Source organism: Trichechus manatus, unplaced genomic scaffold (genome assembly GCF_000243295.1).
Source record: "Trichechus manatus latirostris isolate Lorelei unplaced genomic scaffold, TriManLat1.0 scaffold00021, whole genome shotgun sequence".
In the NCBI taxonomy this organism is placed as follows: Eukaryota; Metazoa; Chordata; class Mammalia; order Sirenia; family Trichechidae; genus Trichechus; species Trichechus manatus.
The window spans coordinates 10,785,439-10,805,249 of NW_004443957.1; the positions used below are offsets into that span (position 1 = coordinate 10,785,439).

The window sequence follows — 19,811 nt, forward strand, 5'->3', positions numbered from 1 at the left end:
TCTGCGCAGGAACCTCAGGTCCAAAGGACACACTCTGCTCCCGGCACTGCTTTCTTGGTGGTACGAGGTTCCGACGTGTCTCTGCTCGCTTCTCTCTTTTATATCTCAAAAGAGATTGCATTAAGACACTAGTCTTGTCAACTTCATCAGTATAACCTCATCACAGTGATAGAATTTATAACACATGAGGAGATCACATATAATCTCATCATAGTGGTAGAGTTTACAACACGTAAGGAAATCACATCAGATAACACAATCATACAATACTGGGAATCATGACCTAGCCAAGTTGCTACCCAAATTTTTGGGGGGACACAGTTCAATCCATGACAATCACTTTGGATAGAATTGACATTTTCACAATGTTGAGTCTTTCTATCCATGAGCATGCTATGTTTTTCCATTTATGTAGGTCTCTTTTTGTTTCTTGCAATAGTGTTTTGTAGTTTTCTTTGTATAGGTGTTTTATGTCCCTGGTTAGATTTAGTCCTAAGTATTTTTTCTTTCAGAGACGATTATAAATGGTATTGTTTTCCTGATTTCCTTTTCAAAGTTCTTGGTGGTGGTGTATAGGAATCCAACTGATTTTTGTGTGATGGTCTTATATCCTGCTACTCTGCTCAATCTATTAGTTCTAGTAGTTTTCTTGTGGAATCTTTGGGTTTTCTATCTATAGGATCATATTACCTGCAAATAGGGATGGTTTTATTTCTTCCTTTTCAATTTAGATGCCCTTTATTCCTTTTTTCTTCCCTTATTCGTCTAGCTAGGACTTCCAGCACAATGTTAAATAGGAGTGGTGATAAAGGGCACCCTTGTCTTGTTCCCATTTTCAGGGAGAATGCTTTCAGCCTCTCCATTGAGAATGATGTTGGCTGTTGGTTTGGTATAGCTGTCCTTTATTATGCTGAGAAATTTCCCTTTTATTCCTATTTTATTGAGAGTGTTTATCAGGAATGGGTGTTGGGACTTTATCAAATGCCTTTTCTGTGTTGAAAAGATGAGACAATCATGTGATTCTTTTCTTTTGTTCTGTTTATGTGGTGGATTATGTTGATTGATTTTCAAATGTTGAACAATCCTTGCGTACTTGCTATGGATCCCACTTGGTTGTGGTGTATTATTTTTTTGATATGATGCTGAATTCCATGGGCTAGAATTTTGTTGAGAATTTTTGCATCTATGTCCATGAGAGATACTGGTCTGTAATTTTCTGTTTTTGTGGTATCTTTGTGTGGCTTTGGTATCAGGGTTATGCTGACTTCATAGAATGAATTCCTTCATTTTCTGTGCTCTGAAATAGTTTGAGTAAGAACTCGAGTTTTGACAGTATTACATGCTTTGTACAGCATGACAGTACATGACAGTACTACATGGTGCTACACTGCCTTTCACAAGTATTAGATTGTGACTCAAAGATCATAAGACTTTGATTTTATTATACTAGCAGAGAAAGAGGAGCTACAGTTATGTAGGTTTTTTTGATGTGTCCTTCATGTGATGAATACCCTTATTATTTTTTCCTTGGCCATGTGCCTCAACCTCCTGGGCACGGGGCTGATTTTCAGGCCTAAGCCAAGTTTATGGAACTCTGAATCGTATAGCTGGCAATCCTTGGTTTTCCAGACAACAAATGACTATATAGTATATGCAATTTTATCAACCTTGATTCTTGAATATGTTACATGTATAATTATCATAGGAAAACTAACAGAAAAATCTAAAGTCAAGGTCAATCATCATTAGAAATTTTGAGCATATTCATTTTTCAAATATTTTTCATTTATATTACTGCCTAGGAGATATTGCTTAGTAGGCTTCTCTAAACTGCAGTATAATACATGGGGAAAGTTTTTCACAATGGAGTATACCTATACCTAGAGTTGAGCATTAGTATTAGAGGGTAGCCTATTGAAGTATATTTTAATTAAGTGGAATATAAGTGATAATTTTAGGAACCACTGGGTTTTTTTTAGGTAATAGTTGAAGAACTGAATCACTATCTCGAGAGTTGTATTGTTAACTTTTTTCTAACTGATGCTTCCGTGGCTTTGCTTCAGGCTGTGGATTGGATTCAGGTCTTTTTCACATGTTACATTTTGGGAGCATTAACTACCATGATCTTCTCATGGGTAGATAGTAGTAACTCAACAGACCAAGCCAAATCACTCAAGCACGTTTAAAGTCTTTGCTCAAGTCTCGCTTACTGAATGTTTCCTGTTTCCACATTTGTAATGGGTCTTCTGTAGTCATTCTAATTCTCATACCCAATAGTCCTCCCAGCCTATCCAAATTTTGACTCACATTCGTATTTTTAGGATTCTATTTTAGTTCAAGAGCCACTTGAAAATGAATAGATGCAAACACATAATCTAAAAGCAAGAAACAGGCTAACTGCATTTTGGCACAGAAGGAAATTGGACTGTGTACGCTAAGATTTTATACTTTTGAATGTTTTCAGTTATTTTGGAAAGAAAATAGCTTCCAGTTAGACTTTGCTGAATGAATGTTGTTATACTGTTTCTAGTATACGTGACAATTGTAGCATTAGGCATTCAACTGAAGTGTTAATTTAGACATCATTGCTCATTTAACATAAATGATGTGTGTGATAATCCACATACCATACACTTATTTAAAGTGTACAGTGAAATGTTTTTTGGTATTTTACAGGGTTGTGGAACCATCACCACATTATAATTTTAGAACAGTTTTGTCCTCCGTAAAAGAAACGCCATACCAATTAGCAGTCAGTCTCCATTCTCCTGCTGCCTCTCCCACCCTACTTCCCCAGCCCTAAGCAACCACGAATCTGCTTTCTAGTTTCTATGGATTTGCCTATTTTTAATATTTTATATAAGCAGAATCATCCAATATGTGGTCTTTTGTGACTCGCTTCTTTCATTTAGTGTATTTTCAAGGTTCATCCCTGTTGTAGTATGTATTGGTACTTTACTATTATTGCTGAAAAATATTATGTTTTATGGATATACCACATTTTATTTATCCATTTATCAGTCAGTGGACACTTGGGTGGTTTTTACCTTTGGCTACAGTAAGAGTCCCTGTGTGGTTCAAGTGGTTAACACGCTTGGCTGCTAACTGACAGGTTGGAGGTTTCAGTTCACCTAGAGGCTCCTCAGTTCAAGTCCACTTGGTTTGAGTCCACAAAGACGTGCCTTGGAAGAAAGTCTTGGTAATTCTGAAAATTCAACCATTGACTGTCCTGTGGTGCACAGTTCTACTTATACATACACGGGGTTACCATTGAGTTGGAATAGACGCAACATCAACTGGGTTTTTCTTTTTTCTTTTTGGCTATTTTTGAATAATGCCGTTATAAACATTTATGTGCAGGTTTTTATGTGGATGTTTGTTTATTTCTCTTGTGTATATAACTAGGAGTGTTAATTGTAGGTCAAATGGTAACTGTGTATAACATTTTGAGGAAATGCCAAGTGGTTTTCCAAAGCAGCTGTGCCATTTTACCTTGCCACCAGTAATATTTGTGAACTCTAATTGTTGCACATCCTCACCAACATTTGTTATTATCTTTTTGATTGTAGCCATCTTAGTGGGTGTCTTAGTTATTTAGTGCTACCATAACAGAAATACCGTAAGTGGATGGCCTTAACAAAGAGAAATTCGTTCTCTCACAGTTTAGGAGGCTGGAAGTCCAAATTCAGGGTGCTAGCTCCAGGAGAAGACTTTATTTTTCTGTAGGCTCTGGGGGAAGGTCCTTGTCATCAATCTTCCCCTGGTCTAGGAGCTTTTCAGCACAGAGACCCGAGGTCCAAAGACATGTGCTCCTGGCTCTTCTTGCTTGGTGGTAATGAGGTCCCTGTGTTTCTCTGCTTGCTTCTCTCGTTTGTATATCTCAAAAGAGATTGACTTAAAATACAGCCTAATCTTCTAGATTGAGTCCTGCCTCAGTAACATAACTGCCGCTAACCCAACCTCATTAACATCATAGAGGTAGGATTTACAACACACAGGAAAATCACATCAGGTGACAAAATGGTGAACAGTCACACAGTACTGGGAATCATGGACTAGCGAAGTTGTCACATTTTTTGGGGGGGACACAATTCAATCCATAACAATGGGTGTGAAGTGTATCTCATTGTGATTTTGATTTGCATTTCCTTGATGACTAATACTTTGAGCATCTTTTCATGTGCTTATTAGAAAAATGTCTATTCAAGTCCTTTGCCCATTTTTTAATTGAGTTACTCATCTTCTTAAAAACCTTAAAAATAAACTTTTAATTTTATAGTATATTTATATTTGCAGAAAAGTTGTGAAGATATTAGAGAGTTCCCATATACCTGACATTCAATTTCCCCTATTACTAACTCTTAAAATAGTGAAGTATATTTGTCGTAATTAGTAAATCAATATTGATACGTATTAACTAAAGTCTGTACTTTGTTCATATTTCCTTAGTTATTATTACCTAATGTCCTTTTTTCTGCTCCAGGATCCCATTCTGGATTCCACAATGCATTTAGTTGTCACGTCTCCTTAGGCTCCTCTTGGTTTTGACAGTTTCTCTAGCTGGGACAGTTTCTTAGACTTTCCTTGCTTTTGATGACCTTGACAGTTTTAAAGAGTACTGGTCAGGTATTTTGTAGAGTGTCCCTCTGTTGGGATATATCTGATGTTTTTCTCAGGATTAGACTGGAGTTACGTGTTTTTGGGAGGAAGACCACAGAGATAAAAACTGCCATTCTCATCATATCATATCAAGGTTATATACTATAAACATGAATTATCACTGTTGATGTTAATCTTGATCACCCGGCTGACATAGCATTTGTCAGTTTTCTCCACTGTAAAACTGCTCCTTTTTACCTCCTACCCATACTGTACTCTTTGGAAAGGAGTCATTATGAGCAGTCCACACTTAAGGGATGGGGAATTTATTCTCCACCTCTTTGAGGACTGAGTATCTACGTAAATTATTTGGATTCTTTCGCATATGAGATTTATCTTTTCTCTCCCATTTGTTTATTTATTCAGTCTTATGTTTGTCAGTACAGACTCATGGATATTTATTTTATACTTGGGGTTTTAATCAAATGCTGTTTTATTTTGTTACTCAAATTATTCCAGCTTTGGCTACTGTGAGTTCTTTAAATTGGTTCCTGTCTCCTTTTGATATACACCCATCATTTTGTATTTTGAGCACTTCCTTATTTTTTGGCACAAGATGCTCTAGAATTATCTTGTGTATTCTCTGCCCCAACCCTAATATCAGCCATTTCTCCAAGTAACCCTGGTTCCTATATTTATGGTGTTAGAAACCAAGATCTGGACATTAGGTGCGCTCATATCTCTTGAGGTGCCATTGCTTGTAGGCCCTGACAGATGACAGAGCAAGGGAATATGTGCATATATACTAACTTGTGTATATACACATATTTATAAATATTTGTCTGTATATCCATTTGTATCAATATTAAGCTAACGTGAATTCATACTGATGTCTCCAACTCTAATCCTTTACCAAATGGATCATTCTAGCCGTATCCTCTTGCTTATCTACAACCTCCCACTCCAACAGTGAGTCATCTTTTTACTTAATTCTGGTATATACATAATAGTAGTTTCAGAATTGTTAATCTGTACTCCCATGGGAGATACTTTATCAACTAGAGTACAGTGCTTATGTACATGCAGGTCTTAGTCTTAGACTCCATTCATTTCCAGAGTTACTTAGTGAGGTTATTTCATACATTTGAAATAGTTAGATTCTTTTTTCCCAGTCATTCCATCTTGGCATCCCTTGACTTCCTAAAATTATTTTTTAAATTGGTATACATTAAGGTTCACTTTTTCTCTGTAAATTTCTGTTGGTTTTGACAAATGAATAATGTCATGTATCCACCATTATAGTATCATACAGAATAGTTTCATGGCCTTAAAAAATCCCCTGTTCTTTACTTATTCAACACTGGGCCCCTAGAGCACCTGGCAATTACTAATCTGTATACTTTCTCTGTAGTTTTGCCTTTTCTAGATTGTCATATAAATGGGATAATATAGTATGTAGCCTTTTCAGACTGGCTTTTTTCACTTAGTAATATGCATTTAAGATTTATCCATCTCTTTTCATGGCTCAGTAGCTCATTGTTTTTTATCACTGAATAATATTCCATTGTATGGCTGTACCACAGTCTGTTTATCCATTTACCTATTGAAGGGACATCTTGTTTGCTTCTAGTTTTCAATGATTATGAATAAAGATGCTATAAACATTCATGTGCAGATTTTTTATGTGGATAGAAGTTTTTTAAGTTGGTTGAGTAAATACCTAGGAGTGTGATTGCTGTATTGTATGATAAGACTATATTTAGGTTTCTAAGAAACTGCCAAACTGTTTTCCAAAGTGGCTGTAACATTTTGCATTCCCACTGACAGCGAATGGGAGTTTCTGTTGCTGCCATGGGAGTTCCACATCCTTGCTAGCAATTGATATGTATCAGTTTTTTTTTAAGCCATTCTATTAGGTGTATAGTGTTATCTCACTGTTGTTTCACTTTGTGTTTACCTAATGACAAATGATGTTGAACATCTTTTAATATGCTTATTTATCATTTGTGTATCTTTGTTGGTGAGGCCTCTGTTCAAATCTTTTGCCTAATTTTTATTGGGCTGTTTGTTTCCTTATTTTTGAGTTCTTTGTATATGTTGGATAGAAATCCTTTATCAGACATGTATTTTGCAAATGTTTTCTCCCAGTCTGTAACTTGTCTTTTCATTCTCTTAACAATGTCTTTCACAGAGCAGAAGTGTTTAGGTGTTTAATTTTAATAAAATTCAATTTATCATTTTTTTTAAATGGATTTGTGTGCTTTTGGTGTTGTATCTAAAAACTTATCACCAAATCGAAGGTCATGTAGATTTTCTCTATGTTGTCTTCTATAAGTTTTATAGGATTGCATTTTACATTTAGGTCTATTTTGAGTTAATGTTTGTGTAAGGTGTAAGGTCTGTATGTGGGTTCATTTTTTTCCCACATGGATGTCGAGTTGTTCCAGCACTATTTGTTGAAAAGACTATCCTTTCTCCATTGAATTGCCTTTGTGTCTTTGCAAAAAATCAATTGACTGTCTTTGTGTGGGTTTATTTTTGGGCTCTCTATTCTGCTCCATTGATCTGTCTCTTAGTTGAGTTCTCTAGAGGAGCAAAACCATTGAAATATATATATAAATATATATAGAGAGATTTACTTCAAGGAAATGTCTCATGCAGTTGTGGGGATTTCAAGTTCCAAATCTGTAGGTCATGCAGCAAGCTGGAAACCTCTGCTGGCTGACAGGATTGTGGGGGCTGGCAAATCCAAAATCTGCAGGTCAGGTGGCAGGCTGAAGACTTCTGCAGGCTTAAGTCCTAAGATCTGGAGGTCAGGTGATGAGAAGAGTGTAAAATTGAGAGAGAGCCAGCTCTGCCAGAATATCTATATTCTGAAGGCAGACCACACCCCCAAGGAAACTTCCCTTTCAACTGATTGGTTGATCACATGAGATCACATCATGGAAGGTGATTATATCTATGTTACATTATGTCACATTACATTACATTATGGAACAGCAACCACTTAGGTAGCTGGCCAAACCTCTGAGAATCATAGGCGAGCCAAGTTGACACATAAAATTAACCATCACAATTTATGTTTGAATTCTTTTGCCAATACCACACTGTCTTGATTAGTATAGCTTAGTAGTAAGTCCTGGAATCAGGTCGTATGAGTCTGTCAACTTTGTTGTTCTTCAGTATGATGTTAGCTGTTCTGGGTCTTTTGCCTTTTCATGTAAATTTTAGCACCAGTTTGTCAGTGTCTACAAAATAGCTTGCTGAGACTTTGATTAGCATTGCATTGAATCTGTAGATCAAATTGGGAAGAATTGACATCTTAACAATATCGAATCTTCCAATCCATGAACATTGAACATGTCTCCATTTATTTAGATCTTCTTTAATTTCTTTCATCAGTGTTTTGTAGGTTTTCACAGACAGATCCTATACATATTTTGTTAGATTTACACCTAAGTATTTAATTTTTTTTTGGTGCTATTGTAAATGATATTTTTTAAAATTTCAAATTCCAGTTGTTTGTTTGTATACAGGAAAGCAGTGGACTTGTATATTGACCTTGTATCCTGCAACCTTCTATGCTCACCCATTAGTTCCAGGAGTTTTCATCCTAGATTCTTTGGGGTTTTCTGCATAGACAGTCTTGTAATCTGCAAACAAAAGCAGTTTTATTTCTTCCTTTTCAGTCTATATACCTTTTTTTTTCCTTCTTGTGTTACTGCCCTGGTACTTCTAACATGATATTGAATCAGGATGATTAGAGAGGGTATCTTTGCCTTGTTCCTGATCTTGAGGGGGAAAGTGTCCAGTCTCTCACCATTAAGTAGGTTTTAAGTTGAGAAAATTCCCCTCTATTTCTAGTTTGCTGAGAGTTTTTATATGAATGGATGTTGGATTTTGCCAAATAATTTTTCTGCATCAGTTGACATGATCATGATTTTTCTTTAGCCTGTTGATATGGTTGATTATACTGATTAATTTTTGAATGTGGAGCCAGTCTTGTATTCCTGAATAAATTCTATTTTGTTGTGGTGTATAAATTTTTATAGATTGTTGGATTTGATTTTCTAATACTTTGTTGACAATTTTTGAGTCTATGTTCATGAGAAATATTGGTCTCAGATTTCCTTTCCGGTAATATCTTTATCTGGTTTTGGTATTAGAGTAATGCTGGCCTCATAGAATGAGCTAGAAGTGTTCCCTCTCCTATTTTCTGGAAGAGATTGTGGAGAATTAGTATTATTTCTTCCATAAATTTTGGTAGAATTCACACTTGGTATTATTTCTTCCATGGATTTTTGGTAGAATTCACCAGTGAAACCATCTGAACCTAGTGTTTTCTTTTTTGGAAGGTTATTATTATTTAAAATTCTTAAAAAGATGTAAGGCTATTGAGATTGTCTGTTTCTCCTGTTGTGAATTTTGGTAGTTTGTGTCTTTCAGAGATGGATTATTTTATAAAGGTCAATTAGATCACATTGATTGATAGTAGTGTATCCTAGTTGATTTTCTGCCCACTTGTCAATCTGGCAGAGGGGTGTTGAAGTCTCCAGTTATAATATTGGATGTATCTATTTCCCTTTTCAGTTCTATCATGTATTTTGAGCTCTTTTGTTAGATGCATACTTGTTGAGATTGTTTTCTTGGAGCTGTAAGGGGAAAGTGGCAGGGGGAAGCATGTATTGGGCCTTGTAAGTCCTGGCAAGGAGTTTGGCTTTTATTTGAATTGTAGTAAAAAGGTTTTAGTCTAGAGTTTAATATAATCCAATTTCTTTTCCAAAAGATTTCTTTGGCAGCTCTATGAAAAGTAGATTGGAGGGGAGAAGATTGGAGATAGGAGATGAGTTTAGAGGTTTGGACTGGGGTGGTAGTAGTGGAGATGAAGAAAAATGGATAGACGTGCTGTTTGTTTTGGAGATGGGGCTAACATGACTTGCTAATGTGAGGAGTGAGGAAGTGATAGTGAATCAAGGATGATATCCAGCTTTCTTATTTGAGCACCTTGGTAGAAGGTGATGCTGTTTACTGAAATAGGAAATCTGGATGAGGGACAGATTTAGAGGAGACATTGGGAATTCCATTTTGGTCATATTTTGTTTAAGATACTGATAAGACTTCTAAGTGGAAATGTCAAGTAGGGAGTTGGACTTTGAATCAAGAACTTGTAAGACATTTGGGTTGGGATAGGAATTTGGGAGACTGTCAGTACATAGGAGCCCTGGTGGCACAGTGATTGAAAGCACTCGACTACTAACCAAAAGGTCAGCAATTTGAAACCACCAGCGGCTTCATGGGAGAAGGATGTGGTAGTCTGCTTCTGTAAAGATTTACGGCCTTGAAAACCCTATGGGGTTGTTGTGAGTCATTTAACTCGATGACAGTGGGTTTGGTCAGTATATACAATGACAGTGGGTTTGGTCAGTATATAGATGGATAGATGGTATTTAAATCCATGGCAATGAGCAATGTTACTGAGAGAGAGTGTGGAAAAGGATTAGAAAGGGCTCAGGAATTTCTGGGGAATTTCCAACATTTAGAAGTGCAGGAGTAGGAATCAGAAAGACTTGGAGAAGGATTGGACATAGGAAGAACACCGGGAATGTGTGGTTCACAATCAAAGATTCATGTTGCAGCCTGGAAGGGTAAAGACATGGCTTCTAACACGTACTGCATCTTCAGAAACATATAATGTGCAAAGTGAGAAGCACCTTTAGATGACAGATGGATATGCTCTAAGGGCTTTAAAATTAAAGGACGTTAACATGTCCAACAAGAATAAATGGTGGCTAGCTAATTACACTGGCTTAGGAGTATAATTATTTTTTATTTTGCTATTCTTGAAATTTTGATTTTTAATCGGGTTGGAAAGTACTTTTTTTTAAGTGTAACTCGAAGCTGGATGTAAGTAATTTTTTGGCATGAGTACAGGGTATTAGTATCACCTGGTGGCAAAATGTGATATTGCAGCCATATTTATATGAGGCAATGAAAAACAAAAAACAAACAACAACAAAACCTAAAACAAACCAACTAATTAGAAGAAGAAAAGGAGAACATTCTGGGGGTATTTTAGGCACAGATCAGTAGACTTACCGAGACCCTGTATTCTTTATCCCCAGTCGGCTTGTCCTACCCCTCTGTCACATTACCCCTTTGCTCCTGAACAGATTATTTAATATATGGTTCTTTCTGTCTTTCAGATTTCAGCTCAAGTATTTCCCTCTCAGAGTCTTTTGCTACCACCTTACTTAAAGTTGTCTCTGCATTCCCCACAGCTCCCGTTTATCACATTAACCTGTTTTATTTTCTTCATAGCGTTTATAGCTATTTGAAATTACTTTATTTGCTCATTTGCTTGTTTCTTCACTAGAACATAAGCTCAGGAAGAGCAACTACTTGTCTACCTTAGTCACTCATATAACCCTAGCTCTGAGACAGTGTTGGTATAGAGGTCTATCCGTAAAACAGAATTACACTGTATTCGATTACTGAAACATTGCTACATGAATGCAATGTGAAAGTTTTTTTTTTTTTTTTTTGGTTCTTAATAGTGGTAATGTGTCTGCAAAAGACATGTAACCTAGGGTGTTGGACTCTGTCACTCAGTCAACTTCAGTAACCCAGAAAAAAATATTTATGGTACAGTACTTGGTCTTGAGGAGATAAGGTTTTGAAAACGTTTAGTTTTAATTAATAAAGTAATTTCAATGAAGATATTTTTATATGTGTGTAAATTTGTAGATGTTTCTAATGCCATGCTTAATTATTTCCTCTGTTTATTGAAAAGAATATAAACTGTATTTCTAGGGGAAATATAGAGAGTCAAGTAACAGCAGTAAATCTGTTTAGTTGAGATATGGACAGGGTTTGTATTGTTTTTCAGGTAACAGTGTGATTCTTTTAGTCTGGAAACTCAGGGTGGAGAGAGTACATTTCCATTTTGTGACCCAGTCTAAGAGGTAGCCTTCCTAGTCTTGAGATAGTTATCTAGTTTGTAGGATTCTTTTTTACATGAAACATTTTTAAACACTGAGGATTGATCAGGTACGTATTAGTTCATGTTTTTAATCGTTTTTGTTTTTTTTAAATCTCTATAGTTTTGACCAGGTGGATGTGGGAAGAGAAGTCTGAAACTGAACTGAAATGGAGGTCAGAGCTTCATTACAGAAGGTTAGTGGGTCATCTGATTCTGTGGCTATGCTGAACAGTGAAGAATTTGTTTTGGTTCCTCAGCATGCAGATGATGCTTCTACAAAAGAAGATGAAAAACCTCAACTGAAGGTATTTTTTTCTTTTTCACAAATGGTACTGTTTTTAGTATTGTTTTTTAACTAGTTGAACTTGTCTCAAAATGTGTAGAACCCAAAGATTTTTCTCTGACACTGACCTTGAGAATAGAATCAGTTTGATTTGTCCAGAGGCTAATTATTTGGTTTGTGAGTTTTTAAAATTTTTTGCTTTTGGTTATTTATCTTTTAATTTGGAATTTTAGAAAGAAGGAATAGAAAGGAAAAAAAAGAGAAAGGACAGTAGTTTGTTTGGCAAATTAGATTTAATGAATAAATCTTATGTAAATTTAATTTATCTGGGTTTTTTTGGAGGGCCTCTCTTATTGCTGGATTTTAGAAGTTAAATATATAAATAGTTGTGTTTCACTTTCATTTCAGATACTTTTTTCTTCATGGTTTTTGTGTTTTAAATTAGCTGGTAACATTCTGGTCTGTGATTTCACAGTTCACTTGGCTGAATATTTTTAAAGTATATTTCTTATATTTTTAGCAATTGAGTTTTTATTTGGATATGGTGTCCTTTTTTCTTCTTCATTTTTATGTTGCCTTTGCTAAGTCAAAGAAAAGAAACTAAGCAAACCCAGGTACCAATACATGAGAATTGAATAACCATTCTCTAGAACAGGAATAGAAAAATTTGTCAAAACTGCTGTAGGTGATTTATGACTTTTGTTTAGTATTAGCTATCAAATCAAAGGTATAGTAGTATATCAACCTAATAAAACATATTGTAAAAATCAGATTATTAAATACTCATTTTACATTATGTCAAGATATAATTTTGTAATTTTATTCAAATGATTGGTGGCTTTATTTTTTGATATCTGTATTTAAGTATCATTGTATTTATGACATCATTTATTTACTTAGGCTTTATGTTCTACCTGCTTTTAAGAAAAAGATGAGTCAACTTGAATTTAAGGAAATTAGCAATAATATTCTTAGCAGCTAGTTGAAGTAATTTTGAAGAAATCTGAAATATGTTTATGCTGTTATAACAAGAAATATGACCTTTTAAGTGATAATCAGCATAGACACTGTCTTTTTAAGTGTGTCCTTTTTCCTTGAAAGGACATTAATGTAAAATTATCTGGTTTTTAGGATATGCTCATAAAAGTTAAAAAGAAAAAAAGAAAAGAAAAAGTAATCTTTGTAAATAAGATCTTAGTTCAGGTGTAGTTGGTAACTATGAGTTTTGAAACTAATAATCCTCTGATTTAGCTGGTTTTATAATTCAGGATTTTAATGTATTATACATATGTGAAATTAGCTGCAACTGTAAATTAATGGTATTTAGTAACTGTATTTAAGTTTAAATATTTAGACTGTTTTAAATTCTTATAGAAATAAAATATTTTCATAAAATTAAGCTCCAGAGCTATAGTAGGATTGAAACAGAATTGTCTTGCTTTGTCTATAGATAGTTTCTAATGGTGATGAACAATTGGAGAAAGCCATGGAAGAGATTTTGAGAGATTCTGAAAAAGGGCAGAGTAGTCTTCTTGTTGGTTGTCAGAATTCCAGTGAGATTTCAGACGACTCGTTTGGAGACGTTTCAGCCAGACAGACAAATAAGCCACCTCTTCAGTTAATATTGGATCCATCTAATACAGGTACTGTATTGAACTTTTAGAAACAACAAGAGAAATGGGATAAAATGATAATGAAAATTTTAAGATGAAAATTAGAAGATCCTATTACCTTTGTTTTCTAAGATTGAAACCGCTAGCCTTCCAGTTCTGGTTGAGAGTTTCTTCTTTCTTTCTTATATTTCTGCTTGTATATCTGCCTGCAAAATCAGTCTCAGTGTTCTCTGAGAACAGGAACTATATTGGGTCCTCATTTTATCCCTAGTACTTGGTACATAGTAGGTCCCCAGTGAATCCTTACTGAACAAATTAATGAATTCTTGGGTATCAGAGAATAGTGAAATGGACACAGTCTTTCATACAATGTACCTTTTTACTCAGTTTGATTACACTTATTTCAAGTTATAATTGGTAAAAATTCTAAATAAAATAGCATACCAACTCCATCAGTGTTTTGGTAATAAATAAATTCACTAATAAGTCAGCTTTGTATCAGGAATACCAGTTTTATAAGTTAGGTTAACTTTGGGTGCAAGAAAAACAAAACCAAGCACAACTCCAGTTTCATCTGGTTTAAATGTTAGAAGTGTAGTTCAATCTGGGCTCTCATTATATTTCTTTAAAAACTACTCAGCTGTGATCTTTTCCATGTCAGCCTTATCTTCACCTGATTTCCTTCCAGGTTATAAGGTGGCTATCAGCAGAAATTGGTAGGTAAGGCAAAGTGATTTGTTTATGCCTGGTGGCAGTGAGGGAGGCCCTGTTCGCCTACTCATTGAACTAAAGTTCTGAGTTTCATTCTGATTGGACCAACTGAACTATTTCTTGGTGGTCTGGATAGGCCTATGCCTGTATCACTTTCATACCTCTCAATAAGTCACTGTGACAAAGGTGATGGGTTTATCCTGATTGGATTAGGGTACTTAGGATCCATTTTTGAACTTGACATAGGGTAAATATGGCCAAATTGTATGGTCGCTACACAGTGGGGCCATGGTGGAATATGTGTAGATAATGTAATCATAATGCTTATCACAGCAAGGATAATTCAGCATTAGAAAAATCTATCAGTATGATTTACTATAGAAAGAGGTAAAAAGAGAAAAATATATATCATATCAGTAGGTACAGAACAAGCATTAGATAAAAATCAACATCTATCTTATACTCACATATATACACAAAGTTCTTAGAAAACTGAAAATAGAAGGAAACTTACTGAACTAGTAGCTAAGTGGTATCTATCAAAATCCTATGTTATATTTTATCCTGAAATTTCAGATACGTTGCCATTAAAATCAAGAAAAATTAGGACATGACAATTATCATTACTGTTACTTGATATTGTACTGGAGAAATCAGCCAATGAAAAATGACAGGAAAAAGAAATGAAGTATGATAATTAGAAAAAGAGAAAAAATTGTCACAATTTACAAAATACTTTAGCAAATGAACAGCTATTAGATTTAAAGACTTTCAGCAAGGTTAGCAGCAATAATAGGAAATATAGATTTCTAGTCACACTACCAACAAAAACAACAAATATTAAGGAAGGAACAAAAATGTATGTAATATTTGAATGAGAAAATTATGTTACTGAAGGAAACGAAAGAAGACCTGAAAAAATAATGAGAGATACCATACTGATTCATGGAGGTAATATTCAACCTTGAAAAGATTTATCTTCAAATTAATCTATAACTTGAGTAATAATTCCGTATTTTCAATTATTTTTATAAACGAAGTCTAAAATAACTTGGGCAAGTAGAGGTACATGGGTATCTAAGATAGTTTTGAGAAAGAACATCAGATATTAAGATGTATGTCATGGTTTGAATTATGTCCCCCAAAAAATGTGTGTATCAATTTGGCTGGGCCATGATTCCCAGAATTGTGTGGTTGGCCTCCATTTTGTGATTGTAATTTTATGTTAGAGAGGATTAGAGTGGGATTGTAACACTACCCTTACCCAGGTCACATCCCTGAGCCAGTGTAAAGGGAGTTCCCCTAGGGTGTGGCCTGCACCACCTTTTACCTTACAAGAGATAAAAGGAAAGGGAAGCAAGCAGAGAATTGAGAAGCCCATACCACCAAGAAAACAGTGCCAGGAGGAGAGCGCGTCCTTCGGACTTGAGGTTCCTGCGCAGAGAAGCTCCCAGAACAAGGGAAAATTGATGACACAGACCTTCCTCTAGAGCCGAAGAGAACGCCTTCCCCTGGAGCTGATGATGTGCTGAATTTGGACTTGAAGCCTACTGGACTGTGAGAGAATAAGTTTCTCTTTGTTAAAGCCATCCACTTGTGGTATTCCTGTTAGAGTAGCACTAGATGACTAAGACAATATATTACAGAGTTACTGTGATTAAACCAGTGTGATATTCAGTGTAATAGAAGTGGATCACTGGAACAGGATATCTGAAACAGACCCATATATATGTGGGAATTTGGTGTATGACAGAATTGGCTTCACAAATCACTGGAGAAATGATGGATATTCAATAAATAGTGTTTAGGCAATTGCTTCCTTGAATGGAATAAAATAATTACACTTTACACAAAAATTATTCCTAGTATTCAGATACTTAAATGTGAAAAATAAACCTATGAGAAGAAAAATTTGAGACTATTTTTGTGGTTGTCAGGGTTGGAAATGATTTTTAAATTAAGGTACAGAAACCAAATCATAAAGCAAAAGGTAGTTACATTTTAATATATGAAAACTTAAATTTTCTGAATAAGAAAGATACCATAAATAAAGTTAAATGATGAATTACAGCCTAGGAAAAGTGATTTGCAATGTGTTTGGGGTTCCCAAGGCCACCCTTAGGTTTGATGATTTACTAGAAAGACTCTTGAGTCTCAGCATGTAGTTGTATTCACAGATTTATTACAGCAAAAGGATACAGAGTAAAATCAGCAAAGGGAAAAGGCAGATATAGCAAAGTCCAGAGGGAACTAGGCACAAATTTCCAAGATCCTTCTCACTAGAGCTGCACAGGATGTGCTTAATTTCTTAAGCAGTGTGTTGTGGAAATTTGTGTCAAGTGTTGTCTACAGTGGAAGTTTGCCAAGTGTTGGAGTCCAAGGTTTTCATCAGGAGTTGCTCACGTAGACACATAGTACCTGTGTGACTGACCGCATTCACTAAAATTCCAGACTCCCAGAAGGAAAGCAGGTGTTCAGCATAGACTGTATTGTTTGTACAAATAGTTTAGCACAGTGAACCACTCTTATCTTTTAGTAAAAGTTTTATATCACCATAGGGAACTGTTTTCCAGCCAGGTTCCCAGGCACCAGCCAAGGGCCAACCTTGTATTCTGGCCTGTTTAAGGACAGGCCTGCTATCTTAAGTCCTTTCTGTATAATACAGGTTATAAAGAATTAGTAGTTAATATATGTAAGACTCATTTATAGAGACAAGCTGTCCCATAGAAAAATGGGCAAAATATATGTAGAGGAACCTGATTCATGTAATAGTAAATACAAATGACCGATATGGAAAATAATGGATTGTATAGTGATTCTATGACATAGCAGTTAAAAGGATTTATGTACATAAACATGAACAGATTTCAGTAAATGCAGTGTAAAGTCAATAAGATGGAAAAGAATATGTAGCAAATAATAATATTTAAGAAAATTACAGATATAAAGCACTTTTCACAGGTTAATATGTGTTTTTAAAAATAAAAAAATGGACTAGAATGATACATACCAAACTCATGAGAGTGGTTGCCTTGCTGGAGGCAGGAGGTAGAGGGACATGTACTGGCAAGGGGATTTTAAGTTCAGAGAGACTTAAACTGGGTTTATATATCTATATCTACATCTGTCTGTGTGTGTGCATTTGCATACATATAATATATGTAAAATATGTAATATGTTTATTTAAAAATACAAGATTTGAAGCAAACACCCCAAAGTGTAAACTTTTATTAGTTGTCGATTGAGGGAACTGAGAGATTATATTATTCATTGTGCTTTATTTTAGGTTTTGAATTTCTTAAATCCCCTACTCCCCTAAAACAACCAAATCATACTGCTATCAACATTCATATAATTAAGTTAGTTTTTGGTAAATATATTAATTGCAAATGAAGAAGTACCTTTTATCTTCTGATGTAACTCTGGGGGATGGAATAAATTGTCCTTTTCAATGCCTTAATATGATGCTTATTTCTGAGTATATTGGGTAGTTACCATGTATTATGCACCTTTTGTATTCTTCCTTTGTGTGTGTTTTTTTAAATTTTTTTTTATTGTACTTTAGATGAAAGTTTACAGAACAAATAGTTTCTCATTAAACAGTTAGTACGCATATTGTTTTATGACATTGGTTAACAACCCTATGACATGTCAACACTCTCCCGTCTCAACCTTGGGTTCCTTATTACCAGCTTTCCTGTCCCCTCCTGCCTTCTAGTCCTTGTCCTGGGCTGTTGTGCCCCATTAATCTCATTTTGTTTTATGGGCTTGTCCAACTTTGACTGAAGGGTGAACCTTGGGAGTGACTTCATTACTGTGTTAAAAGGGTGTCTGGGAGCCATACTCTCAGGGTTTCTCCAGTCTGTCAGGCCAGTAAGTCTGGTCTTTTTTTGTGAGTTAGAATTTTGTTCTACATTTTTCTCCAGCTCTGCCTGGGACCCTCTGTTGTGATCTCTGTCAGAGCAGTAAGTGGTGGTAACTGGGCACCATCTAGTTGTACAGGACTCAGTCTGGTGGAGGCTGTAGTAGTTGTGGTCCATTAGTCCTCTGGACTAATCTTTGCCTTGTATCTTGTTTTCTTCATTCTCCCTTGCTCCTGAAGTGGTGAGACCAGTGGAGTGTCTTAGATGGTTGCTCACAGGCTTTTAAGATCCCAGATGCTACTCACCAAGGTAGAATGTAGAACATTTTGTTTGTAAACTATGTTATGCCAGTTGAGCAGGATGTTCCCTGAGACCATGGTCCCCATAGCCCTCAACCCAGCAATTTGGTCCGTCAGGGAGTTTGGATGTGTCTGTGGAACTTCCATGACCTTGCCTTGTACAAGTTTGCACATTTTGTATTCTTGAGACTCATCACACTAAATATGTTTTAAAAATTTATCTTTCACTGAAGATCTTGGTGGTTAAGAAGATTTTCTTTATTTGTAAGTTTGTTTTGTTTTTGTATGAAAATATAAACAACAAAACATACACAAATTCAACAATTTCTACATGTATAATTCAGTAACATTGATTACGTTTTTCAAGTTCTGCAACCATTTTTGCTGTCGTATACCAAATTCCGTATACGAAATGGGAAGAAGTACAGCCAGGATGCTCCTTAGAAGCAAGGATGGTGAAACTTCGTCTCACATACTTTGGACATGTTATCAGGAGGGATCAAGCCCTGGAGAAGGACATCATGTTTGGTAAAAATAGATGGTCAGTGAAAAAGAGGAAGACCCTCAACGGGATGGATTAACACAGTGGCTGCAGCAATGGGCTCAAGCATAACAACGATTATGAGGATGGCGCAGGACCAGGCAACGTTTCGTTCTGTTGTATGTAGGGTTGCTATGAGTCGCATGACAACGATTATGAGGATGATGCAGGACCAGTCAGTGTTTCGTTCTGTTGTACATAGGGTTACTATGAGTTGGAACCAACTTGACAGCACCTAACAACAACAACAATACCAAATTATTCTGCCACTGTTAACAAACTCAGTGCCCCTTAAGCAAAAATTCCCCCTTTCTCCCTCCATTCCACCCCTGGTAACCACTAATAATAGTTGGTTTTTATATATTTGCTGGAGTCCCCTGGTGGCACAAGTGTGGTTAAGTGCTCGATTAATAGCTGAAAGGTTGGTGGATCAAACCCACCCTGAGGTACTTTAGAAGACAGTCCTGGCAGTCTGCTTCCAAAAGGTCGCAGCCTTGAAAACCCTGTGGAGCAGTTCTCTGCACACAGGTCACTGTGATTAGGAATTGACTCCATGGCAAACAGCTGACAACAAGAACAATAATACGACATTTATTTGCTTATTTCATATAAATGGGATCATACCGTTGTTGTCCTTTTGCAACTGAATTATTTCACTCAGCATGATGTTTTCAAGGTTCATCCATGTTGTGACATGCATCAGAACTTCATTTCTCTTTATGGCGGAGTAGTATTCCATTATACGCCTGTACCACATTTTGTTTATCCATTTCATTCATCTGTTGATAGACGTTTTGGCTGTTTCCACCTTTTATTTGGTTGTTTCCACTTTTCCACTGTGAAAAGTGATGCAGTGAACTTTGGTGTATAGATTTCTACTTGTGTGTTCTGCTTTCTTCTGGGTATATACTTAGGATTGTGTG

General features: G+C 35.7%; 1 protein-coding gene across 6 annotated transcripts in view; it reads left to right on the forward strand.

Moving 5' to 3' along the window:
- Positions 1 to 19,811, forward strand: part of RABGAP1L (RAB GTPase activating protein 1 like) — a 775,464-nt gene that overhangs the window by 65,664 nt on the left and 689,989 nt on the right. For 4 of the 6 annotated variants that reach the window (XM_023728046.1, XM_023728049.1, XM_004372833.3 and 1 more), the window contains exons 2-3: positions 11,700 to 11,883; positions 13,312 to 13,504. In XM_023728046.1, coding sequence (XP_023583814.1) covers positions 11,746 to 11,883; positions 13,312 to 13,504 — 331 coding nt within the window. In that variant the 5' untranslated portion in view covers positions 11,700 to 11,745. The remainder of the gene's footprint in view (positions 1 to 11,699; positions 11,884 to 13,311; positions 13,505 to 19,811) is intronic. The other 2 variants (XM_023728045.1, XM_023728048.1) reach the window with 2 other exon arrangements.